This window comes from Myotis myotis, unplaced genomic scaffold (assembly GCF_014108235.1).
Source record: "Myotis myotis isolate mMyoMyo1 unplaced genomic scaffold, mMyoMyo1.p scaffold_m19_p_1, whole genome shotgun sequence".
NCBI classification, from domain to species: domain Eukaryota; kingdom Metazoa; phylum Chordata; class Mammalia; order Chiroptera; family Vespertilionidae; genus Myotis; species Myotis myotis.
This window is the reverse complement of record NW_023416313.1, coordinates 139,073,848-139,098,305: the sequence shown is the minus strand read 5'-3', so window position 1 is coordinate 139,098,305 and position 24,458 is coordinate 139,073,848. Positions and strand designations below refer to the sequence as shown.

General features: G+C 39.2%; 1 protein-coding gene across 2 annotated transcripts in view; it reads left to right on the top strand.

The window, feature by feature from the left end:
• The window catches only part of AKAP6 (A-kinase anchoring protein 6), a 410,196-nt gene extending 385,961 nt beyond the window's left edge, over positions 1–24,235 (top strand). For both annotated transcript variants that reach the window (XM_036353461.1, XM_036353459.1), the window contains exons 12-13: positions 11,952–15,370; positions 20,378–24,235. In XM_036353461.1, coding sequence (XP_036209354.1) covers positions 11,952–15,329 — 3,378 coding nt within the window. In that variant the 3' untranslated portion in view covers positions 15,330–15,370; positions 20,378–24,235. The remainder of the gene's footprint in view (positions 1–11,951; positions 15,371–20,377) is intronic.
• The last annotated feature ends 223 nt before the right edge of the window (positions 24,236–24,458 follow it).

Sequence of the window (24,458 nt, the reverse complement as noted above, 5' to 3'; positions counted from 1 at the left end):
GCATGGAGCAGTGTTTGTTTGTTCTGTTTCCTTTGGCACTGCACAGAACTGAATTTCTGCCAAAATGGGGCTGCTTCAGGGAGCACTCCTGCTCCAGGAGGAAGTTTTGAAAGGAAGTGCACATCGTAAGTCTTCACTCTGTGAAGCAGCAAAATCAAAACAAACTTTCTGTTTACTAAAATATCGGTATTATGAATGCAAAATAATGTGTTTGTTAAAATATAATGAGCAGGCTGCCCATCTCCAGGATGCTGGGTGTACTAGGGTGTTGGAAATGAGGACACAATCCTGAGAAAGCTGATGCATTTTTTCCCCCTTGCAAAGGAAGTAGGTGAAGTGAAAGACACAATCTAGAAGTTTAAGAGGAACAGAAATATTTTAACATGCATATTAATCTCTGGAAACACATGGCATTTACATGTATTTAAATGTGGACAGCTGTGGCGTTTAAGTGTTAAAAAATTTCATTAATGATGCATAGAGCTATCTACTTCTGTTGGCAGGCCTTTCAGTCTTCAATCTGACACTTCCTTTTTTATCCAGCAAGCTAATTTCCCCTCTTTTGTGAGGAGTAACTGTTTTCACACTGCTGCTTACCCAGCAAGCCTCCTTATTGTTTCATGGTTAATTATCTTCTCCAGCCTCACCTTCCCAGCGAGGGGAGGGACCCTTCCTCCCCAGCACTAATGAAAGCTGAGTTTTATGGGTGCGCTGTGTCAATAAACACAAGTCTGATCAGTCAACATAATAAATGAGTTCCTAAAGTTTATGGAGTCACAGCTCATCTAGTGATTTTACTGAATAATGAGGAAAAATGATTAATCTGGTGGGAGGGGGGACTTTAATTTTGAAGAAAAAAAATGAAGGCTTTGTTGCCTGGGTATGGAACCTATCTGCAGACAAGCATAAGGGATCTCTATTTACCCAAGTATTCCTCACGCTCCCGGACAGCAGCAGGGATGGAGAATGTTGCACAAGGAGTGGGCTTGAAAAATACTGTTGATTGGTAGGAGGTGAGGTCGCTTGGCATTTTATTTCCCGGATTATTGCTGTTCGTTAAGAAAAAGGAGCAGCCGAGCTGTATGTAATCACACTATGCTACACTCTGCACTAACTGTAAGAAAAGCCGGAATGAGTCACACGCTGCTAGTCACTAGTGCCTGGCGTAGGAAATTCAGCAGGTTTGGCCCAAGTTACTAGCTCTGCTGGCCAGGCAATGTCCTGCTTCCCTGGACTATAAACAGCATATTCTCTTAGTTGCCGGCACTCGGACCCATATCTAAGTAGTTTGGCGCTCCTAGTTATTTTTTGGTTAGTTTAATTTGCAAAAGAATTTTAAAGGATTAGGTGATTCTCAGGTTCTAATATTGCTTTTTAAAATTTAAGACGAATTCACATTTTGAGCTCAAAATCTTCTAGAATGTACTTTCCATTTCTTTGATTTGGGAACCTTAGATTGTTTTAAGGTCCTGACATTTAAAACAAATCAAGAGGCCCCTTCATGAGGGCCCAGGACCACAGAGCTTCTATTCCAGTCAAGACTGAGTTTCTAAATCTAATGGGATCTCAGGATCCTTCACGTTTTCCCTTGAGATCTCATAAAGAACATCACCCCCCCTCAAGGATTCTACATTTTTAACATGTCTAAGGAGTCTAGGAATCAGAAGTATAAAATCTCTTGGAAACTTACTTCAAAGACATTTATTGCCTTCTAGGAAATAATCCTGAAATTTCAAGTAACTTTCCAGCAAGTATATTTGCCAGTTATTTTTATGGAGACAAGCCGTGACAGCTCAAGGGAGATGTGATCAAAATTTTGAGACTTACCAGTCCTCCCTAAGTCTAAAAGTAGTTATCGTTTAAAGAAGGCTATTAAGACAAAAATGCAAATCAAACTAAATAAAATCAGATGTAGAAACAAGGACTAAATCATTTTAAGAAAACAAATCATAGCTGACCTCCCTGCTAATCATCTTAAACCTTGTGTCAATCAGAGGATAAACTGAGAAAATCGAGACACGTTTGTTTGAGTGGCATAGATAAGATGGAAAAGAGATTAAAGTGATACCTGCCATTTTTGGTGATTCTTAATTTGCTTATCCAAGTTGGCCAATATCTATTTATTTATTTTTTTGTTGGAATGGTAAGTTATAATCAGATTCTTAGAATTAAAAACCAAAATCCCCCTTATCTGAGAGGACCAAACAAATAAGAACACAATGTTGGCTTTTAAAATGTACCTTGTTGGAAGTGAAAAGATGCACAATTCTCCCAAATAACAAGTACTGTGTGAAGGGCATGGATCCAGAATATGGTGAAGTCTGTAATGGGATGCTGGGCTTGGCAGGCAGACCTCAGCTTGCTGGCAAAGCTCCCCTTGGGCATGAGGCTACCTCAGGATCATGCCACAAATCTTGTGTTCATAAAATTCGGTCTGAAAATTGGGAACCCATGTCTATGTCACAGAAAAGCCCATGTGCTAGTAAACTTCACTTGTTTATGGGACTGTTCACCTCCTCTATACTGTGTAGGTTTTAAAATTATAGGTTTTTATTAATGGAAGAGTCTTATCGTAAAGCAGGGACAGTAGTGTACTTTTCCCCCTGGCAAAGATGAGGCAAAAATTACATCCTGAGGCACAAAATTCAAATGTTATGTCAACTCCTGACAGTCAAAAGGCAAACACCAAACAGCTAGAATAATGCCAGAAAATGGGGCCAGCTGTTATCATTAGGGGGAAAATTATTTATGTAACTCGGCATATGGGTCTGTTAATGTCATCTAAATAGGTTTACCATGTGGTAGAATGCAGAAAATGCCACCATTTTATTTCCATTGGGCTTTTACATCTTTATTGAGGTTATTTTTTGTACTTTTTTTTGTTTCAGTTTTACAAAATAATGAAGAGGTCAGATAAAGAAATTCCGTTTGTTTAAAGACTCTTCCAAAGTTTTATTTTTAATAATTCATTTTAAACAATGCTAAAGTTAGGTATTTCGAATCTATGAGGGAAAATTTCAGGGAAACAGAATAGTGACTAAGATAAGAAAAACAAACCAATTTTCCTATTCGGTCTATTCTGAATATAATACAAATTTCAGTATGTTTGCATATAAAGCAGTGGTCAAGGTAAAATAATTTGTTCACTAATGGAAGTAGAGTATTTTTCTACTTACTTCTAGTAAAACATTCAGAGTTGGGTGAGAAAGTAACTTTTCCCATGGTGGATGCTTAAGAAAGACTAATAATGATGTGTATAATAATTAACTTGTTTAAGGAAAACATAGCTTGACAGGAGGCATTCATCTGTTGCCACCTAGCTTTAATACTACCAGCAAGGAGGTGAATACACCTAAGAGTTATTTAGAAATTATGACAAGATCTAAATGTATTTAATTTATTGTCCCAAACATATTAGCTCTTAATCAAAATATCTGACTTCTTTGGGTCAGAACTTCTAGTGAAACTGAAATTATAGTAAGGGGAGAAAGAAGGGCTTATACTGTATGTATCCTTTCTTCTACAGAATTCCTTCTTACAGTTTCACAATCAACCTCTTTATAGAGCCTTAAAGTTGTTGGCATACACACAAAATCAATTTTAAAAGTATTAAAAATTGTTTTATTTTATTTTGTTTTTAAATAGATACAGAGTCAGGATGGGCTGCAGTGTCTGCAGTTGAGGGCAGAGGTGTTAGAACAATTGAAGAGTTTCCTATAGATTCTGTGGGCCCCACAGTCCCTCCACTCCTGTTCTCCTTCCAAAACTGGTGCTAGAGGATAAGAAAGGTGGGGAATAGCACCTGATAGGAACAGGCATCCAATGTCAACAGCCACTTTACTATGGAACCTGATTTCTTCAGGCTACTCTCTAGCATGTCCTGTGCTGGTTTTCTTACCCACCAGCCTCTCTAGGATCGCCCTCTCTATAGTTACAAATGATGATTCTTGCTAATTCAGTAGCTTTTCCTCACCTCTCATTCTTCTTATCTTCTCTGACTACAACACTCTTAACCACCCACCACTTAAAGGTTTCCTTCTCTCAGCTTCCAGAATATTATACCAGTAGTTCTACCTGGGTTTTCCTCTTACCTTTGCTGGTTCCTCAACCCTCCTTGGAAGGCACCCACAAGGCTCTATCCCATTGACCATTGCTTTTTACTGTTCCCTCTTCTTGCAATGTTCCCCTTCCCGAACACTTTCTCTGAATTTCTTTCTTCCCTCTGTGTTGCCTACATACCCTTGAAAATAATAGACAATTAGACCTCATGTGGCTAAACTCAGGGCAGGAAAGTCTGTAGGATGAGAAGAGGCAAAGCAAAACTGTGGGACATCCTGTCACTTAACAGTCAGCTGAAATGGATCCCATAAGGAGGCTTGGAATCAAGGTAATCAAAGTCAGAGAAAATGTCAAGAAAAATGGACTCAAATGCTACAGATGAGTCAAGTAAAATAACACCAAAGTAGACCTAGTTGGTTTGGCTCAATGGATAGAGTGTCGGCCTACAGACTGAAGGGTCCTGGGTTTGATTCTTGTCAAGGGCACATACCTTGGTTTCAGGCTTAGTTCCTAGCCCTTGTCCGGCTTTTATGGGAGGCAACCAATCGATATGTCTCACTCACATCGATGTTTCTCTCTGTGTCTCTCCATCACCCTTACACTTTCTCTAAAACGTCAAGGGAAAAAATATCCTCAGGTGAGGGTTAACAACTAAAAAACCCAAAATAGACTCAGTTGGATTGGGCTATCAGAAAGTCACACTGGTGATCCCATCAGAGAGTTCAGCAAAAAGGGTTCTATTAATCACACTCCTTGTTTCTCCTTAGAAGAGACGATTGCATCAAAATGAGTGAAATTGAACTAAGAGAAGAAATATGCTTTTCTTTAGCATTTCTGAGAATGTGAGCATGCATTTAGACCAAATAAGCCTGTAATAAAAAAATTATCTTTATTGATAATATATGCAAAATAATATAAATAAATTTAGAAATATTATCTGTTATAATATTTTTATTAAGCAAGGTTTTCAATAGATGTTTGATGGTGTTATAGGCTCTGAAACTCAGCAGGACTGAGGACTCCTGTTAACCTGGTGTATTCTTTTTTAATTGATATGAAATTAACATAACATAAAATTAATCATTTTAAAGTGAGCAATTTAGTAGCATTTAGTACATTTACAATGTTGTAAAACTATCACTTCTATATAGTTTGAAAACAATTTTATCACTCCAAAAGTAAACTCCACACCTATTAAGCAATTTTTTCCTACTCTCCCTTCCCCAAGCCCCTGTGACCACCAATTTTCATTCTGTCTCTGTGAATTTATCTAGTCTGGATATTTTATAAAAATGGAACCATACAATAAGGTTGACTCTCAAATACACATATTTGAACTGCATGGGTCTACCTATACATGGATTTTTTTCAGTAAATACTATAAATGTATTTTTCCTTTCTTATAATTTCTTAATAACATTTTCTTTTCTCTAGCTTACTTTATTTTAAGAATACAGTAATACACACACACACACACACACACACACACACATATATATGTATGTATGTACATAGTGTTAATTCACTCTATATGTTATCATTAAGGCCTCCTATCAATAGTAGGTTATTAGTAAAGTTTGGGGGGAGTAAATGTTATATGATTTTTGGCTGTTCAAAAGTCAACAGTATATGATTTTTTTGTGTCTGGCTTCTTTCACTGAGTGATGTTTCTGAGGCTTCTATCTGTTGTAATTGAGAGGTAGCACCAGCTAGAAAGTCAGAAATTCTCTGGGTGGCTTTGCCATGGCAGAGTTTAACCTCCAGGCCTTCCCCAGATTTCTCCAACAGCTCACAAGACCATGAACGGTCTGTATTTCTTCAATTTACCCAGTTCAGATTTGTTGAGAACATTCTTTCTGCCAGACACTATTTTATGTGCTGAACTCTAGTGGAGATAGGACAGAAAGAGCCCCGTGGAGTATAGATCTGGGAGGAAAACCCCTACTTCCCAATATGACTCTCTTTTGTCTCTGGTTCCTGTTGAGAACTAAGGCAATTTTTGCTATTGTAAGACTTACTTTTAAAATTGTCATAGAAGTTACCAGATGGCAGGAAGACAAAAAAAAAAAAAAAAAAAAGCCAGACACTCAGAAGATCAGGAATGCACTTTAATTGCAGGGGCACCAGTGCTATGACTCAGGGGAATCAGTTTCCCAAATCTGAATGCAGGGGTGGGGGTGGGGGGGGGAGGAAATTTCCCTTTTATCCCCTTAGTTTCTTTGTCTTCCAAATATGGACCAGGATTCTGGACTTTTCATGAGCTTTTGCAGCCCTTGTAATGGTAGTAATGGGAGAAGTGAGACAGCAACCAACACCCCCTCTGGCGCTGGCAGTCAGACCCAGTTGTGGGGCTGTGTATGGTTTATGGCTCCTGTTAAGATAAGCATCCAGGGAAACAGGGTTTGCAAGGCTAGCTAGGACACAAGCTGAAAGGGGGTTGGGGCTAGCAGGCATATGCTTCAGAATGCAGGTTGGGGAGGGTGGGGGGTGGGGGGGGGGTGGTTCAAGCTGCCTTCACAAAACATCTAATGGATTTTTTATTTTTGACTATTTCAGAAATATCTGTGTAATCAAGACTAGGAAATATGTTCTCATTGGTAATCATTTTAGTGATATTTGTAAGATAACTTGGGAATTAGTCTGTTTTGAGTTTCTGATCAGCTTTATTATTGAAAAAGAACGTTCATTGGAAGAATTTTTGATCATTGATGTGAGATAGACTTTTGAAGGGTTTTCTGGGCTGAGACAAGTAATTTTAACATTATTGTCAATCTGATAGATAGTGAGCAGCATTTTCTGTAATGAGTCAGTTGTGATAGATTTTCACAGATAATAGACTTGCCTTTAAAAAAAAAAGAGATTATTTTCAGGAAATAGAAAGGCCTTGTGCCATGGGCCTTACTGAGGACTGGGCAGGTGTCCTTTCTCATCTGGTTATTCCTGAGGGATAAGCCGAGTCAAAACAGGCAAAGACAAACCTACAGCCCACTTATAGTACAATGGGAGAAAGGAAGGGTACGAAAGAGATTGGTCAACCAACCACCAGTTGTAATGCAAACATTGTTACGGCTATTTAACTGTTAGCCATACTATTGTACCATAGTCCTCTCCCTTCAGCACAGGAAATACATGCTGATAGCTGCCAGCCATCATACCCCTGCTGGGTGCCAGGCCCTCCCCACAGGACTTTACAAACATTTTCTAATTTAAAGCTCCCAACGGTCTCTAAGGTAGACACAATGTCTTGTGATTAGATGGAAATGAAACATATACCAGTAGATGGTAAATAACTTGTCCAGGATCACAGAGCTAGCATGTGAGAGCGGGGGATCCAGGATTCAAACCCAGATCTGTTTACGTTTTTGGCCCAAATCCCCAAATAGGTGATAGTGATCATTGCTCTTTACCCTATTTATTTTTTAACCTATATATTTTTTTCTTGCTAAATCTGAGTCAATTCTTTGCTCAACAAGAGGCAGAGTAATACAAACTCAAAGTTTTCATAAAAGTTTTATTTCCATTTTCTGAAAACTAGCTGGTTGTTATGGTTGTTGATGGGTTGTCTGGTTTTTTAAATTTCTATGTAAGTCTAATTTAGGAAAGTAAGTATGCATCTAATATTCAGGCACTTTGGTTTTAGGTTTGGAGGTGGGTGCTAGGGAAAATATTGCATCAAAAACTTAGAATGAATATACGAAGGTTGGAATCTCCCCTCATTCCCATTGATTCCCTGACTTTGACATATACATGATTTTCTGCCTCCTGCTCCTCGCCCCCTCAAACTGTGGGTCTGCTTTATTCCTTAGGGTAACTATACATATCTTTATTCAATTACAATTCAAACTGTTTATGTTTTTATTATTATTATTTGTTTTTGTTGTATTCTGCTTTTCTACAGATAAATCTCTTCTCCCAGAGTTTTGCAAGTGATATTACTCAATAAACTCCTGGATTTAGAATAAATGGGAATGCAAATTGCAAGTCTTCCTATGGTTCTTTCATTCTGAGCACCAAACATTTGAGTGGAGTCACAAAAAGAACATCCTGCTCATTTTGCGATTCTTTAGATTTTCAAAAGATGCAACTTTTTAAAGAAAATTAAAGGAATCTGGATGTAGTTGTATCAAATCACAGTTGAGTTGTTTTATAGAGTGCCAGCTTCCTTCATCTCCACTGTTTAGTTGCCAATGTATGTCTTATCTCTTATAAAAGTTCACCTCTTAACCTAAAGTTTTAAGAAAATACTAGAAATGCAATCCTGGGAGACCTAACTCAATTAAAAACATACAAGTACAGAAGGAAGTTAATTTGGATATGTATTACTTGCTGCAGTTGGAATCTTGATTCTTTCCTCCTTGTCCTCCTCTTCCTCCTCTTCTTCATCATCATCATTTCTCCAGCCACTCTTACTTTCTTTAGTATATATTGTGCTAATATAAATAACCTGCTTCCAAGAATAATTCTAGTCATTTCTTGAGCAGATCTGTGAGTGAGTGTGTGTGTGTGTGTGTGTGTGTGTGTGTGTGTGTGTGTGTAAGTAATTACTTATATAAAACCCTTGGGCAAGGCCAAAATTCTGCACCAGTGAAACAAGGTTATGAATGGAAGACCCTTGCACAAATTAATTTAATTCAGAATTACCTCTGGAATTGCAGACTCTATATTGAAACTGCATGTACTACTTACTTACCTTACCAGTCTTTTGGATTCAGTCAGATATTCTCAGATTTTGCCTACATCCATTTTTTTTTCTATGTGGGGATAAGAAAAGGGAGGTGAGTTACCCTCACTCCACCCCCCATTCCTTGGGAAACCAGGCAGCCTGACCGCACAGCTCCCCAGCTCATCCAATTTTGATTTATCACTTTACCAAGATAGGAACACACGTGTGTGTGTGTGTGTGTGTGTGTGTGTTTAAGTATCAGACAATTCCTCTAGAAAAATAACAACAAAAATGCTTAATTAACTTGAACATTATTGACTGTGTTTGGGCTAGCTTCAAAGAGAACATTCAACTAAATAATTTTCCTACCAGTTATATTACTCGAGTCATATGTCCCTTTTTCAAATACAACTTTTTAGTTATATAAATATTCTAATATCTTTCCTCTTGGAAACATTCCCCGTGGTTTTGCCCCCCGGGTATGTTTTATGTTTGAGGATTAAATCTTGAGGAAATGGAGATCTTTATTGAAAATGTTGACATAATTTAATCCACAAGAGAAAAGAATGAATGAGAGCAAAGTGAGTAGTGCTTTTTTAATATGGAAAGTTTAAAGTCTAAAGTGAACGATTTATGAACAGAGCTTGTCAGGTATCACTGGAATTGACATACAAAAAAAATCAGAAATTATAGTAAATTTATGAGATTTATAGAAGAGATTTAAGAACGGGAAAAGAAAATATTATATCCAAAAGTTCAATTATTTTCTGTGAAAATTTTCCACTCCAATCAATTTATTGAACAAAGGACTTGTTCTTTTAGGCACTGCTGTAAGTTTTATACTTTCTTAGGTTTGCATTTGTAAAGCCAATAAGGCAGCATTTGTCAGAAAATGACTGTGTCATGGAAGATGAGTCCGAGTCTCTGGCACCACTTGGGCTGAGCTCCTAGCACGCATCCAGGTGGCACAATTCCTGCAGCCGTGTGAGCCCCCTGGGTGTGGGACTCGAATGGAAAATCTGTGCTGCTAAATGTTCCTTCGAGTCAACCAGAGACTTACAAGGAGAGCTCCTTTGAAAGACTAGTTCAGTTATTTATTAGCACTCTCAGAGTATAGTGTCAGCCAAGATAGTATTTGAAATTAATATACTATTTGATTAGACTGATTGATTGTTCCTGTAGCTGAAGATTTTAACATTCATTAGCCATCCCAGCCAGTCATTAGTATTGCCGTTATCAGCAAGCGAAGAATAAACAGAAATTCTAATAAAAATTCATCACAGCGAATGGACTCCATACCTAAGTGAGTGTGATGAGTGCGGTGGGCTAGATTAACTGCTGTAGCATTGGCATCGGGAAAGATTTCTGTAATAAAATTTAAAAATATCCCTTAATTAATGTTTACTTTGTAACTGGACTCTTTTAAACTTAAGTAGGCTATACAGATAATCTCTTACATATCCAGTATAATAAAGTGCTAATGGGTGTTTTATACTTCATGTGTCTGTGTGGTATCCCCTAACTATTAGTTTCAGGAGGATTGAGGACTTAGGAAAGTTCTGCTGATGTTTTGCTGTGAGGCCTTTTCCCCACTCTGAGGAGCAGAGCACTAGGCCCATGTTTTTCAACCAGGTTGGTAGAGTAAATCTGAATTGTAATGCAAATGTGCTGACCTGTTACACATTGTGACACCTCCCTTTACCTACCCTGTCATGAATCTCCAGTGGTTTTAAGGGCAAATGGAAAGGAGCATGAGGAGGAGAGAAGGAGGTAGGCAGGGAGAACCCTTTATGAATTGACTCAAGGCCACTCCAGAGCAAGTGTGTGCGCACTGAGAATTATAACTACCTGTACTGACTGCCCCCTCAGCCCTTCACATGCAGTAGCTCATTTAGTGCTCAGAATTATATCTTGAAAGATAGTGCCAGCCCCCTTTAAAAAGTGATGTGAGGAGACTGGTGCTCAGATAAGTTAGCAAACTGCCCACGGCCAGGCAGATCTGCAACAAAATCAGCACTTCGCCTCTCTGCACAGTGCCAGGGCCATGCTCACCTGCCTGGCTACCTGCGCAAGCACAAGCTGAACTGCCAAGCTCTGTTTGAGTTTCTGTCTGTCATTGAACCTGTCAGGGCCTGCCGCACCTGTCTCACCTCCCTTGGCTCTGGCATGAATCCAGACAGCTGGACAGAAAGTGAGGATGGTGAAGGCTTCAGGACAGAGTCTAAGAGTCAGTTCAGTGACTCCTGTGTCGCAGAATGTGTCAAGCTCTACCTAAACAGGGTTAAAACCAGGAAGTCCAAGCCAAGATGCAGGGTCCAGCTGTGCAGGCAGAGAGGAGCATAAGAGAATCTGGGCGACTGCATCCTTGGGAGTCAGGAAAGTCTCCCAGGTGGTTGTTATTCTAGGGCTGGAGGAGGGCTAGAGGGGAGGTTCCTGCCTGTAAGAAATAGGAACGGGACTGAACATAGGGAAAAAAGTCAACAAGCGGAATCTCTGCCAGAGAGAGACGGGGAAGAGAGGACTGAGAGAACTGTGATTAAGGCACTGCCCTGGATTCCTGGTGCCCGAGACTCAGGATCCAGGAAGATGGGGGTGAGGAAACCAGCCCAGTGTTGTTCATCTTGGGTCTGATTGGGAGCAGGGCCAAATTCTAAAGAGGTGTTGCCCTGAAAGGGACAGAAGACACCCCAGAGCATCTGGAACATGAGTGGCTCCACAGGTTGCTACGACTTGATTCTATTTCCCAGGCAAAACCTGCTTCCAGTGGAGAGCCCGGGTACAGAGGCCAGAGGGCTGCACCCTGTGTGGCTGCAGAGAAGCCTGCAGATGGACTGCAGAACCTTGACAGCATCAGAGCAAGCACGCCTCCTGAGGACATGTCAGAGGCTCTACTCCTTTTAACCTTCTTTTACCCAACAGTTTTATCCTCACACAATCTAAGGTTAAAGATGTAGAAGAATCAATAGGGAATGGTTAATTCCATAAATTACAACTTGACTATAATAATCTTACATTTTAATCTATGTTATTGCCTCCGGTGACAAATTACTATTGATAGAACAGCCTATTTCAATAATTTTGGATGTTATTCCAGAGAGGAATAGAGCTGATAATTATGCTATCTTTCAAATCTATGCTTGGAGCAAATTTCTTTCTTGAGAGATTTTGAATGGATAAAATGTTCATGTTTATGTTTCCTAATTCTTCTTCCTTTCCTCTGCCTACACAGGAGACTCTGAATGTGATTGATCCTGGCTTGATGGACCTAACTGGGACCAGCGAGGATGCCCTGGAATGGGATGAAACTGATATAAGTAACAAATTAATTAGTTTGAATGAAGACTCAAATGACCTCAATCAAGAACCCCAACCTGTCATGCCTTCCTCAAAACCTGAAGAGACAGGTAGTGAGGACCCTGGCTATGAAGAAGAGGCAGGTGACCGTGGGGGATCTCAGTATGCCTCAAGTATTACTGCCCCCTCTAGTCCCCACATTTACCAAGTATACAGCCTCCACAATGTGGAACTCTATGATGACAACCACATGCCATTCCTGAAAAACAATCCAATGCTCACCAGCATGACACAGCCTAGTGTTTTGACTAAGAGTCTTAGTAAAGACTCCTCATTCTCATCCACCAAATCTTTGCCAGATCTTCTAGGGGGTTCCAATTTGGTGAAGCCCTTCCCGTGCCATGGAGGAGACATGAGCCAGAATTCAGGCAGTGAGAGTGGAATAGTCAGTGAAGGAGACACTGACACCACTACCAACTCTGAAATGTGTTTGCTCAACATGGTAGATGGGTCCCCTAGTAACCCTGAACCTGAACATCTGGAACCACAAATGGGAGATGCCATTAACATGTTAAAGCAAAAATTTAAAGATGAGGAGGAAGCCATTAAGCTTCCAAATAGCTCTCAGTCATCCATTTTACCAGTGGGTTGTGTAAATGGAAAAGCTGGAGATTTAAACAGTGTTACCAAACATACCCCTGATTGTTTGGGAGAAGAATTACAAGGAAAGCATGATGTGTTTACATTTTATGATTACTCATACCTCCAAGGCTCAAAACTCAAATTACCAGTGATAATGAAACAGTCACAAAGCGAAAAGGCATATGTAGAGGATCCCCTGCTCCATGGCTTTTATTTTGATAAAAAGTCCTGCAAATCTAAACATCAAGCTACAGAGTTACAACCGGATGCACCTCCCCATGAAAGGATTTTGGCAAGTGCATCCCATGAAATGGATCACAATTCATATAAAAGTAGTGATATGGAGAAGACACTCACTGGCATGCAGAATGCCAAGCAGCGCTCCCTTCTATCTCGTAGTTCATCTGTTGAGTCCCTTTCTCCAGTGGGTGATTTATTTGGACTGGGTATCTTTAAAAATGGCAGTGACAGCCTCCAGCGAAGCACTTCTCTAGAAAGTTGGTTGACATCCTATAAAAGCAATGAAGATCTTTTTAGCTGTCACAGCTCTGGGGACATAAGCGTGAGCAGTGGCTCAGTTGGAGAACTGAGTAAAAGGACATTAGATCTTCTGAATCGTTTGGAGAATATCCAGAGTCCCTCAGAGCAAAAGATAAAGCGGAGTGTTTCCGATATCACTCTCCAAAGCAGTTCCCAAAAGATGTCTTTTACTGGCCAGCTGTCACTGGACATAGCATCTTCCATCAATGAAGACTCGCCAGCATCTCTTACAGAGCTTAGCAGCAGTGATGAGCTCTCTCTTTGCTCAGAGGATATTGTGTTACACAAGAACAAGATCCCAGAATCAAATGCATCATTCAGGAAGCGCCTGACTCATTCAGTGGCTGATGAAAGCGACGTCAATGTCAGCATGATCGTTAATGTCTCTTGCACCTCTGCTTGCACTGATGATGAAGATGACAGTGACCTCCTCTCCAGCTCTACCCTCACCTTGACAGAAGAAGAGCTGTGCCTCAAAGATGAGGATGATGACTCCAGTATTGCAACAGACGATGAAATTTATGAAGAGTGCAACTTGATGTCAGGGCTGGACTATATAAAGAATGAGCTGCATACCTGGATTAGGCCAAAGCTTTCCTTGACTAGAGATAAGAGAAGGTGTCATCCCAGTGAAGAAATAAGGGGCGGTAAGGATATAAGTAGTACTGAGATGACCAATTCCTCTGATACCCTCAGCATTAAGGCCCTTCTAAATGGCTCCATAAAACATCTCTCTGAAAATAATGGAAACAGTAAGAATTTACCCCACACCCATGAGTTAGGAACACAGGGTGAAAATAAGAAAAATATTTTCAAAGTCACTAAAGATCCATATGTGGCTGATGTGGAAAATGGCAATGTCGAAAGTACTCCAGAGAGACAGAAGGACAAACTTACTGAGATTTCACAGGAACCGGAGAATATTGGTTCAGCCAGGAAGAGGATTTCAGAGAGGGAGCATGGTAAGTGCGAAGCAGCTGTGCATAGCTCAGATGATTCAAACGTTGCTGGAAGAGAATCTGTCTCCCAGACCGTTAGACATCTTCCAAAGAAATGTCAAAACCACCACCATTTTGAAAATCAAATGGCTGCCTCTACTCCTGCTGAGAAGTCTTGCCCAGAACTGCCTCCAGAAACTAGAGTCACCAACAGACAGGACTCTGACGCACTGCAGTCTTCATGTGATGATGCACTAAGTCTGGCTGGAAAATCTGCTGGTTGCTGCCTAGAACTTGAACAAAATGAAACAGAGGAAAATGCCTCTGTTGGTGACAACATTTCCTGTTGTGGCTGTGAGTCAGGTGTTTTCCATCCGAAAGATGCCGAAGATGGTTCAGTACATGACTTTGTTAAGGAAATCATTGGCATGGCTTCCACTGCCCTAAAAAGTAAATCTCAACCTGAAACTGAGGCAGCCGCTCCTACTTCATTAACTCAGATCAAGGAGAAAGTGTTAGAACATTCTCACCGGCCCATCCAGCTGAGAAAAGGGGACTTTTATTCCTACTTATCTCTCTCATCGCATGACAGTGATTGTGGGGAGGTCACCAATTACATAGAAGAGAAGAGCAACACTCCTTTGCCTCTGGACATGACTGACTCTGGCCTGGAAGACAGGGAAGACATTGAGTGCTTCTTTGAGGCCTGTGCTGAGGATGACCCTGATGGAGACGAGCCCTGTGCCTCCAGCCCTCCTCCAGATGAGCCTGCAGGTCACAGGGAGGCTGCAGTGCCATCACAAGCAGCGGCGGGCTCTCCTAGGTGCAGTGACATTTCTCTCTCAGCCGACGATGCAGACCTGGTGGCTCCTGCATGTCCTCCCCCTCAGAAAGGATCTGACATTGGAAAGGAAGTGGATGGTTTACCTCAAGCTTCCAATGTCTGTGGAGAAAGCTCACAGTCAGCTACTCCTCCAAGGCTGGGCGGTGAAAAAGAATGTTCAGAAAACCCAGGCGAGTCTGGGATGCCAGAGGAACATAAGGCTGCTTCGGCCAACTCGAGAGTCCCAGGGCTCTCCTCAAAGGCACAGCAGTCCAAAGACAAGGCTGCGTTGCTTCCCAACCCCAAAACTTTAACCTGTGAAGATCTCCTAAACCTTGATGAAGAACGACATAGAAATATGCATAGGTAGAATGTAACCTTCTCCAAGCATGAAAATCATCTCATTGAAAGGTACGTATAGTTCTCATGTTTTTAATGCATATTTAATATATTTTAGCATATATATATATATATATATATATATATATATATATATATATATATATATATATATATATATATATATATATATAATGAGTTTGAGTCATCAAATCCATGATAGGAGAAAATACGAGTTAGAATGGTCATGGCAGATATTTATCTGAAGAGGACATTTAGGTGGAAGAAATACCCCCACAATGCAAGCAACTGTGAAGCAAAAGAGGGGAAAACAGTCACAAATGACATTTTTATTTCTATTTTTTTTTAAATATTTTTATTGATTTTTTACAGAGAGGAAGGGAGAGGGATAGAGAGTTAGAAACATCGATGAGAGAGAGACATCGATTAGCTGCCTCCTGCACACCTCCTACTGGGTATGTCCCCGCAACCAAGGTACATGCCCTTGACCGGAATCGAACCTGGGACCCTTCAGTCCACAGGCCGACGCTCTATCCGCTGAGCCAAACCAGTTAGAGCACAAATGACATGTTTAGTGACATTAACTTGTTACATCATTCTGGCAAGAAGAATACAAAATTTGAGGAAGTAGCTGAATAATTTGGGGCCTTGAATTCTTCCATTGAGGGAGGAAAAATGGTTCTCCAAATTGCAATTACACCCTCTGACCCAAACCCATGCTCAGTGACCACTCCCCCTCTCAGGTTCCTGCACCAGAGCTGCCAGCTTCCTTCAGGGCCTGAAGATGAGCCATGATTAGGCTAAAGGCTGTGTCTCCTGGTCTGGGCCTTCCTTTTATGCTTCTGTCCAAAGTAACTGTCATCACATTTGCTTCCCCCGGGGAAGGCTGTGCTGTCACAGCTCCTACTCACAGCCAAGTCTGAGGACTCACACAGGCGGGGAAGGTTGATGTTAAAGAAGTGGCTTTTATTTATCTACACAGACTGAGAACAGTCCCAGAAAGCAAATGCAGAAAGAATAAGCAACAAGTTAATGGTGTTTTCATAAAAAACAGAATTTTTGAATTTTGCCGGAAGGTGACAGACTGGTTTCCATCAAATTTTTAAAGAAAGTCATTCCACTCTTTATGTTTAATAAGACAGCTATTGATTGATAATTCTGAGATGGTGATACAGTTCCAAAAGTAACACAAAAACACTGTCATTTCCCATTTCTAAGCCCGAGTGATGAATATACTATCTCAGTCAAGTTTCAAGAAAATTTGAGCTTTTACCAATGTGAGGTGCCAAGTGCCATCGCCACCCCCACCTGCAGCTTAATGTCGTAACCTAAACTTGTGCTATAGGAAATGAATTACAGAAGCAATCTACCCTAATTTGTTAACTTATTCAAATAACAGTTATTATACTTAACTATGCTAAAGATTATCTTTTTTGTGGCAGATTGTTTATTTTTTGATGAGCCTAATTACTGATTTTCTAAAAGTAATTTACATTTATTACAAATACATCTTTTAAAATGTGACAGATAAATGTTGTTCCCATAATGTATTATGAAAAAAGTTACTATTTAAAAACACATTATTTAATTTGAAAGATGAATGGCAAACATCATTATTTTTTTTTCCTGCAACACCTGTGCCCTAGGCTCATTAAAATGTGTGATTCTGTGGAGAGCTGCTAGAAATGAGGAGTGCGAGGGGGAATCTATACCATATATACACCCTAAAAATAAACTCAGTATGCAAAATTGGAGAAAGGCATCCTACTTACTAATATAGCTCAACTAATTTTCCATGTTTCAGACTCTTTACAATTGGCTGCAAATGAGAACAAAAGTGGGAGCGAGAGAGATAAATGTATTTCTGTGAAAGAGGTTCACCCTATCATCACATTCTCCATTGGTGTGCAGCACACTGACCCTGCCAGAGAGTAGCCACAATGCCATCAGCTACTGCCAAACAAGTTCTGTGAGAATTAGCGGTCCTGCTGGCTCAGCCAACCTCCGCAGAAGGGCTGGTAGAGCCTGGCTGACTTTTATCTCCGAGAGGGCATAAAAGCTGGGAAGCAACACCCCTTTGAGTCTGACACCATGTGACTGTGACCCTCAAGTCCCCAGTCATGCTGATCCAGAGCGGGAGGGGCTCTGGCACTGGAGAAACTCCAGGATGCGTCCTCCCTTTTGACCCCCAGGGCATTGCTTCTCTCCCTGACCTGGACACAGAATTGACATGAAATGTGAATGATAAGCAGCTCCATCTTTAGACCCGGGGAAGTGAATGTGCTGATGGGTCTGTGTGACCGTCGCATTCTACAGGCCGGGACCGTGTAAAACAATCAGCCAGCCCGCCTGCCAGTCAACAATATTTTGTTGAGCCCAGCGACGCGCTGCCTGGCCCTTTCCCAAGAAATGCGGAAGCAGCCAGATTTTACTCTCCAGAACTCACATCGCCCCCCCAAGTGACTCGTTATCAGCCTAGGGCCATTCAAATGGCCATATTTACAAGTCCTATGCAGTTTTTTTCAGAAGCATGTACACAGAACATCTGGATACCTACATTTTTTCACTAGTCATTAGCATGTGTACCTGGGTATAAAGATTTACTTATTGTTAGAATACTACCAACCAGGACAAGTTAATCTCAAAATCTTGACATGATTTCAGTGTTCAATGTCAGGAATGAATAGTGAAATTATTTGGTAAACATGGGGTTTCATGCCTATAAAAGCTTAACTGTTGTCATTGTTCTTCCTACAAGATTCAAAAGAGCAAAAGAAAAAGCTCTACTTTTTAAGCCATTTGAACACTATCAGTTGAACACTATCAGGATACTCAAATTTAACTTTAATTTTTTTTTTTTTTTTAAAAATAAGTTCTCAGATGATGAAATTATTATGGCATCTGGAAGAACTATAAGTGAGAATAATAGCAACACAATTTGCAACTGTAACATTTCTTTCCAAATATTTTTGAAGAGTTTTTTCATTTACTGTGTTCTAATTAAAACCCACTGAAACTGGGAGAAGTTTGAACATGATCTAACACAGTAGGCATTTGCACCAATTTTCAGGCACACTGCTGTGCTTTTCACTATTTTCATTTGTATGTCATGTTTCTATAAAAATAGATAAGTAAGTTATAACAAATAAAAAGAAAGGTAACTGAATAGATCCAGATATTTCTGTCTAATTTGGAGAAAGAAATACTGTATGTGTGGCGTGCCTCCCAGGACCTGCCCGAGGGTTGTACTTTGCACTAATCTTTTTGCTGCATTCTGACAGTTATTTCTTCATAATCCTCATTATAAGCCTCTGATATTTGGTGAGTGATTTAAACCTAAACTTTATGCAGGATAAATCCTGTGGTATAAAATTTTAAACCATCACATGCAGCCAGTATGCTCAAGTGTGCACATGTGCAGTAAAAAGTGCTGCTGCCCAGTTTTTACAAACTGAGGAAACTGTAAGAGCAAACTTTTCTCATGTATGCACCACACATTTTCATTCTATTAATCGGATTGACAGAAATGTTTAATGTGATCCGAAGCTGGCCAAGCAGGTTTAAGAGACTACTCTTGGTGACAGTACATTCATTTTTCACTAAACAGTACAGGTGTAATCTTATCAAATTTACCTTGGAAATCACTTCAAAAAATCAAGGTTCTGGTGTATGTGAAGTATTTTTTAAAATTATCCAAAAAAAGGAGACATATGTACTACTATTTGTAATGCTTTAAACAATAAAAAAAAAAAAGGTAAAAATTATCCAGCACTTCTGAATAACTAGGTTTGTCACGAAAAATAATGAAGATTTTATTGGGCATCACCCATCACACACACACACACACACACACACACACACCCCAGATCTGTGTCTCAGCCAATTTGGCCTGTCCCTTTCTAAGCGGGCCAAGTTAAAAGAATTGATTATCCAGAGAGGATTTAAATACCAGCGCTTATGGTAGTATGATCAGATTTGCCTCACCCAAGGATTCACTACTCAGTGACCAGATTTCAAATGACTCATGTCCTCAGCATTTGAACAATGCACTATGCTCTTTCTTGAGTCACTGCATTATTTTACTCTACCAAATTTCATCCCATCTGTTCTTGTCTGTCTCTCCCTGTTCTTAAACTTGCCTACTCTCCCAGATTTCCTGTGGCTCCAGCCAAACTATATTAGCTAGAGCTTTTCTGGCTCTTAAACAGGTTGTAAGGTTTTCGAGAAAGAGCAAGACAAAGAAAGAGAATGTGTAGTTCTAGAAGGACAATAAAGCAACCTGACATCAGAATTCAGAACTCAAACCCAGACAAGCAAAAGCCTGCTTTATTTGATCCGACGACCTTAAGTAATTGCATCCTGCATTGCCTAAACCTGGAATTTATTTGTTCCTCACATTCGATAGGTTGCTTTGAGCCACTTAAAAATAGGCAGAACCAATTGAGTTTGAAAGTGTATCAGAGCCATGAGATGCACAGAAATAATCGAGTCATTCTCATTTGTACAGTGCTGTCTGCACCTTAAATGAAATGCATTCGTATTTGAACTAGAAGCCCCACTTATATCCTTTCCTCATAAGAAGGGGCTGAAACATTTGGAATTATCACAATGTTATGAATATTTCACCACTACATAATAGTGGAATTGTTCAAATCCATTGTCACACATCCAGTCTCACTGGAGGAAGGATGAATGACTGTCAGTACTCTGCTGGTTCACTTGGCATTGGCAGCCTCAGATTTTCGTGGAGAGTTGATGCTCCCTGGAGTGTTTGAAACCAAGTTCACAAGCAAAAGAGTAGATGAGATCCAGCAGAAAAGTCAAACTTGATTTTTCTTTAAAACCATGTCTTAAAAAAAAATCAATGTATTTTTCACATTGATTCCGAGACATTTTTATCAGTAATGTGAAACGGGGGCTATTAAAATCATTTAATTTATGTATCCTTTTATTTCAGAGCATTAACAGTCCCAAAATGGCAGCCTTCAATGATTCCTCGAAGGTCTGGGTTTTACAGATGAAGCAGACATTTCTGAAACCTGTTTTTGTTTCTTGTAGATAAGCCCGGCTGCAACTCAGGGGTGGCCTCACACTCCCACCCCGGACGGGTCTCCGTTCCATCCCATCACTGCCGTCTGTTACACTGACCTCTCCCGAGACGATGCTTCCTTCCGAGTGCGGTTTGTCCACATGGCCTTGTGACCCTGACGCGTGCGCTGGCTCTCTGTAGGTGACTCTCCGAAGCTCCGCGAGCTGCTTGTTCTCCCATGGATTCCTGTCCCAAGCTACCTCTACCACCCCCTCTCCAGCAAGACTTTGGTTTGCCTTGTCCCCTCCCCATCTGCTCTTTAAAGCTCTGCAGCTCACCAATTTGATGGTCCATTAAATTCACCTGTCTGGAATGAGCCCCTGCCAGTACTTGACCAAGTTCATGTTTCAATAGGAAATTTCTTTGTAATGGTACGATGCCTATGTTTATTGAAAGAATTTTACCTAAAGGGGCAACATTTGATTTGATTGCAGCATAGAGAAGAAACGCTGGCTTTTCTTTCAAAATTAAGCAATTGTTAAAAGCTCCATTTTATTTATTTTATTTTTAAAATAATAATCTATGCAGCACTTCAAGAAACAACTAAATAGTGTTGTATATTATAGACTGGTGACGTTCTATTAAATTATGTACAACATTTTTGCTTTTCTTAATGCTTCTTGAGGTGGTAATGAGAAAAAAGTTTTTTAAAAAAGTGTGCCTTGCTGTATTTCTTATACCATTTATTAGAAAGCTGCTTTCATGGTAAAATTAGGTTGTTTTAAAAGGAGGAAATAGCAAGGTTAAGATGTGTGAATAATTTCTGTACATATGTATAACCAAGTACAAACATTGATGTATAATGACAGTATAAAATGCTTTCATGTTTGTGATGTCTAGTGATGTGGAAAATATAAGCCTTAAATCTATTAGATTGCATGGTAATTAAAATTGGCATAATAAACATAGATTATTAGGGAAAAAGGAAAAATTAGTGATCTCTTCTACCTGTGTTCTTTACCAAATTATTGTATCTGGTTCTGGAACAAATATTACATATAGCAGCTTCCAAAATATCTATATTGCATAAGAGGCTTAAAATTACTTAAACTAGAAGCTACACAATGAAGCCATCACAATTTTCAAGATTCTTCTGATTACTATAAAGATCTTGGAACACTAATGATTTACTTCCAGTTCCCCTAAACCAGTAAAAATATATCCTAGATTTTTTTTATTTCTACTTTTCATTAATGGTTTTAATGTCAGATTTCAGAATACTTAGTACATCTTATATTTATTTTATATAATTTTTGAATGGGTTTGATAGAAAGATAGTAGAAAAGTATAGAAAATTTGACTATTCTTTTTATTTAAATTATAGATTTCAAGTGTATTTATTTTGTGTAAAAGAAGTTAGCTAAAAATATTGTTTGGACTTTACTGCTCTTGTGAAAGGAAGTTTCTAGTTTTATTCTAACACCTACTCAAGTGCCTGACACAGTAGGTATTCAATAAAAATTTGTTGAATTGAAATATTGAATTAGGTAATATGATGACATTTATCTTTTCATTTTGAGAGAGGTACACTAAAACATGTAAACTAGAAAAATATCTAATGCAGTTAGAAAATCACATGTAATATATGGTTAATTTACATCAAATTTCAAAAAGAAATAATGTGTGGATTCACATAGTCAAAGAAATGACAATCATTCATTCAATTGAGAGTTTGTTAACACTGTTTATCTGCAAGGCACTATTCTAGATGCAGGGGATGCAATGCTAACTGAACAAAGGCTCTGCCCTCGGGAGGCTTACCTACATATGGATGAAGTGAGCACGCAAACTAGATTCAGTAGTGGTCCTGCAGGTGAGGAAAGAGCAAAGTGATGAAGAGGTACAAAGACGGAAGCAACCATGGACAAGGAGGAAGAAAAGGGCTAGAAGAGAGCAGAAAGTTAGATAGTAGAAAATTAGTGAAGCTTATTGCAGGGTAGTAGGAGAAAAGGTAAGTTGGGAGACTTTTAAAAAGTTATGATGGACCTTTGTATGTGCTATGCTAGGCAGTAAGGAAATTTTGTTGTCTTTGTTTTGAACCTGATATTGCTTATCATTAAAACTTTATTAGTAGCACACCAAGAACATTTAAAAATAGTAACCTATAATTCTAACACTTTAATAACTACTTGTATTTTTATGCCCCTTCTAATCTTTTCCGTGCATATTTCTAAAGTGATGAATCATTCTAGACTTTTGAATGGATAGTAATTCATTCACAAGGGGTGTTAGGCAGACATTTAGTTGCCGAGTTCAAGGTGATTACAGGGGAAGATATTGGAGATAAGTGTCTCATTAGGAGGTAGCTATAGAAAATAAGCTAGTCTTGAGAGGATAACAGATCACCGGGAGAGTGGCCTGGGATGTAGAGAAAAAAGTCCTAGTGTCCGAAATCCCTAAGAGCATTCTGGATTTCCCTTGAGGTGTGCTATAATTTTACACACTGAGACAACCTAAATTTTCCTTGGGTACTAACTATTGCCAAGTCTGCATCTCTTAGTAAAACATTCAAAGAACAAACAGGCCATGATGTTTTACTTACCTGTGATGTGCTCATTGAAGACATTGAGGTATTGAAAATATTTATTTATTAATAACCTGCTTAGGGTTAACACTGGATATATAGAATGACTTTCAGGTTTATGGTACAATGCTTTTTCAGGTTGGAAAGGACGGAATAGCCTCAATTTCTTGCTCTATTTAGGTGCTACCTTCTTAGTTACCCTTGAATGGTCACACCAGCTCTGCCTACACACTTCCAGTGGTTTATCATCTGCTAAGGCAAGCGTGTGTCTCTATTAAGAAGCTATTTCTTGGGTTGCTAAAATCTGCATAGTGACCCCCTACCCACCTTCAATTTTGTTCACTGGTCTTAATTCTTTCCTGCTAAGCTGCCCTAGAATTTCTACCCTTTATTTTTCATGGTAACCCTGGAGATAATTGAGACCAGTTACTCATCCTCTCCCAGCTGCTATGATTTCTGTTCTATAATTCCCTCAACAGCCCTTCATATGCCATGATTTTCATCTATTTCAACCTAATGTTAACAGACAGAATCCTTGAAACTGAGGAACTGTCTTCATCATCATACATGTAGAAAAGTATCTGAACATTTTAAGTGGTAAGTTTTCTCTAAAAATATATTGATATGTTTATTCTATTATTGTAAAATAAAATAAATAAATAAATAAATAAATAAATAAGCAAATAAATAAGAATCCATTACTTCCTTCAGTGGCCCAGTCAAGTGCCAGAGTTATCTTGAATGCTTACCTTACATCAAGTCCAAACCTAACCTGTTTCCTTATAAAGCAGGGTCTCCTTTCCATTTATTCATTTATTCATTCAGTCATTCAACAAACATTCATTGAGTGGCTACTTGTGTGAGGCACTGTGTTTGGCATTAGAGAGACAAAGGCTCCTGAAATGTGGTCGCTGCCTACAAAGGTTTACAGTTTTTCTTGTGAAAGTGCCTTTTATGTCCTTGAATAGAGTGATTTCTCCAAATTAAATGATGGCCCATTGATTTTGTTTCCTATCTAGTTTCTCTACATTTTAAAAACTCTAGTGAGCAAAATGGTATGCAGAGTTATGTGGCTCTGACTGCTAGAAGTAGTGTTTTTGTATTTGAAAGTTTGAATAACAGAAAAATATTTCAGGTTTCTGGTCACTTAATAAATATGTCTTATGCAACAACAGAACAATCTAAATTCAGTGCTTTTGAGACGTTAAGTTTGATGATTTTGTTGTGTTTGGTTTGTCTAGCTTAGAAGTTTTACCCATGCTATAATTCCAGGAAATAAATTAACTGAAAATTAGAAAACAGACTGAAATGATTTGGCTATTTTTTTATAAGTCAAATTGTTTTCATTTCCAAAGAAATTGGTATTATTTTAGAATTTTACTGAATAGTCTATAATTTTATATTTCAAATTTATTTTAACTTAAACCAACTAAATTTACGACTGTGTCTTTTTTCCCATATATACTTTTCCATTTTTTATTTTGAATAATTTTAGACCTATACAAAGGTTGAATGAGTAGTAAAAT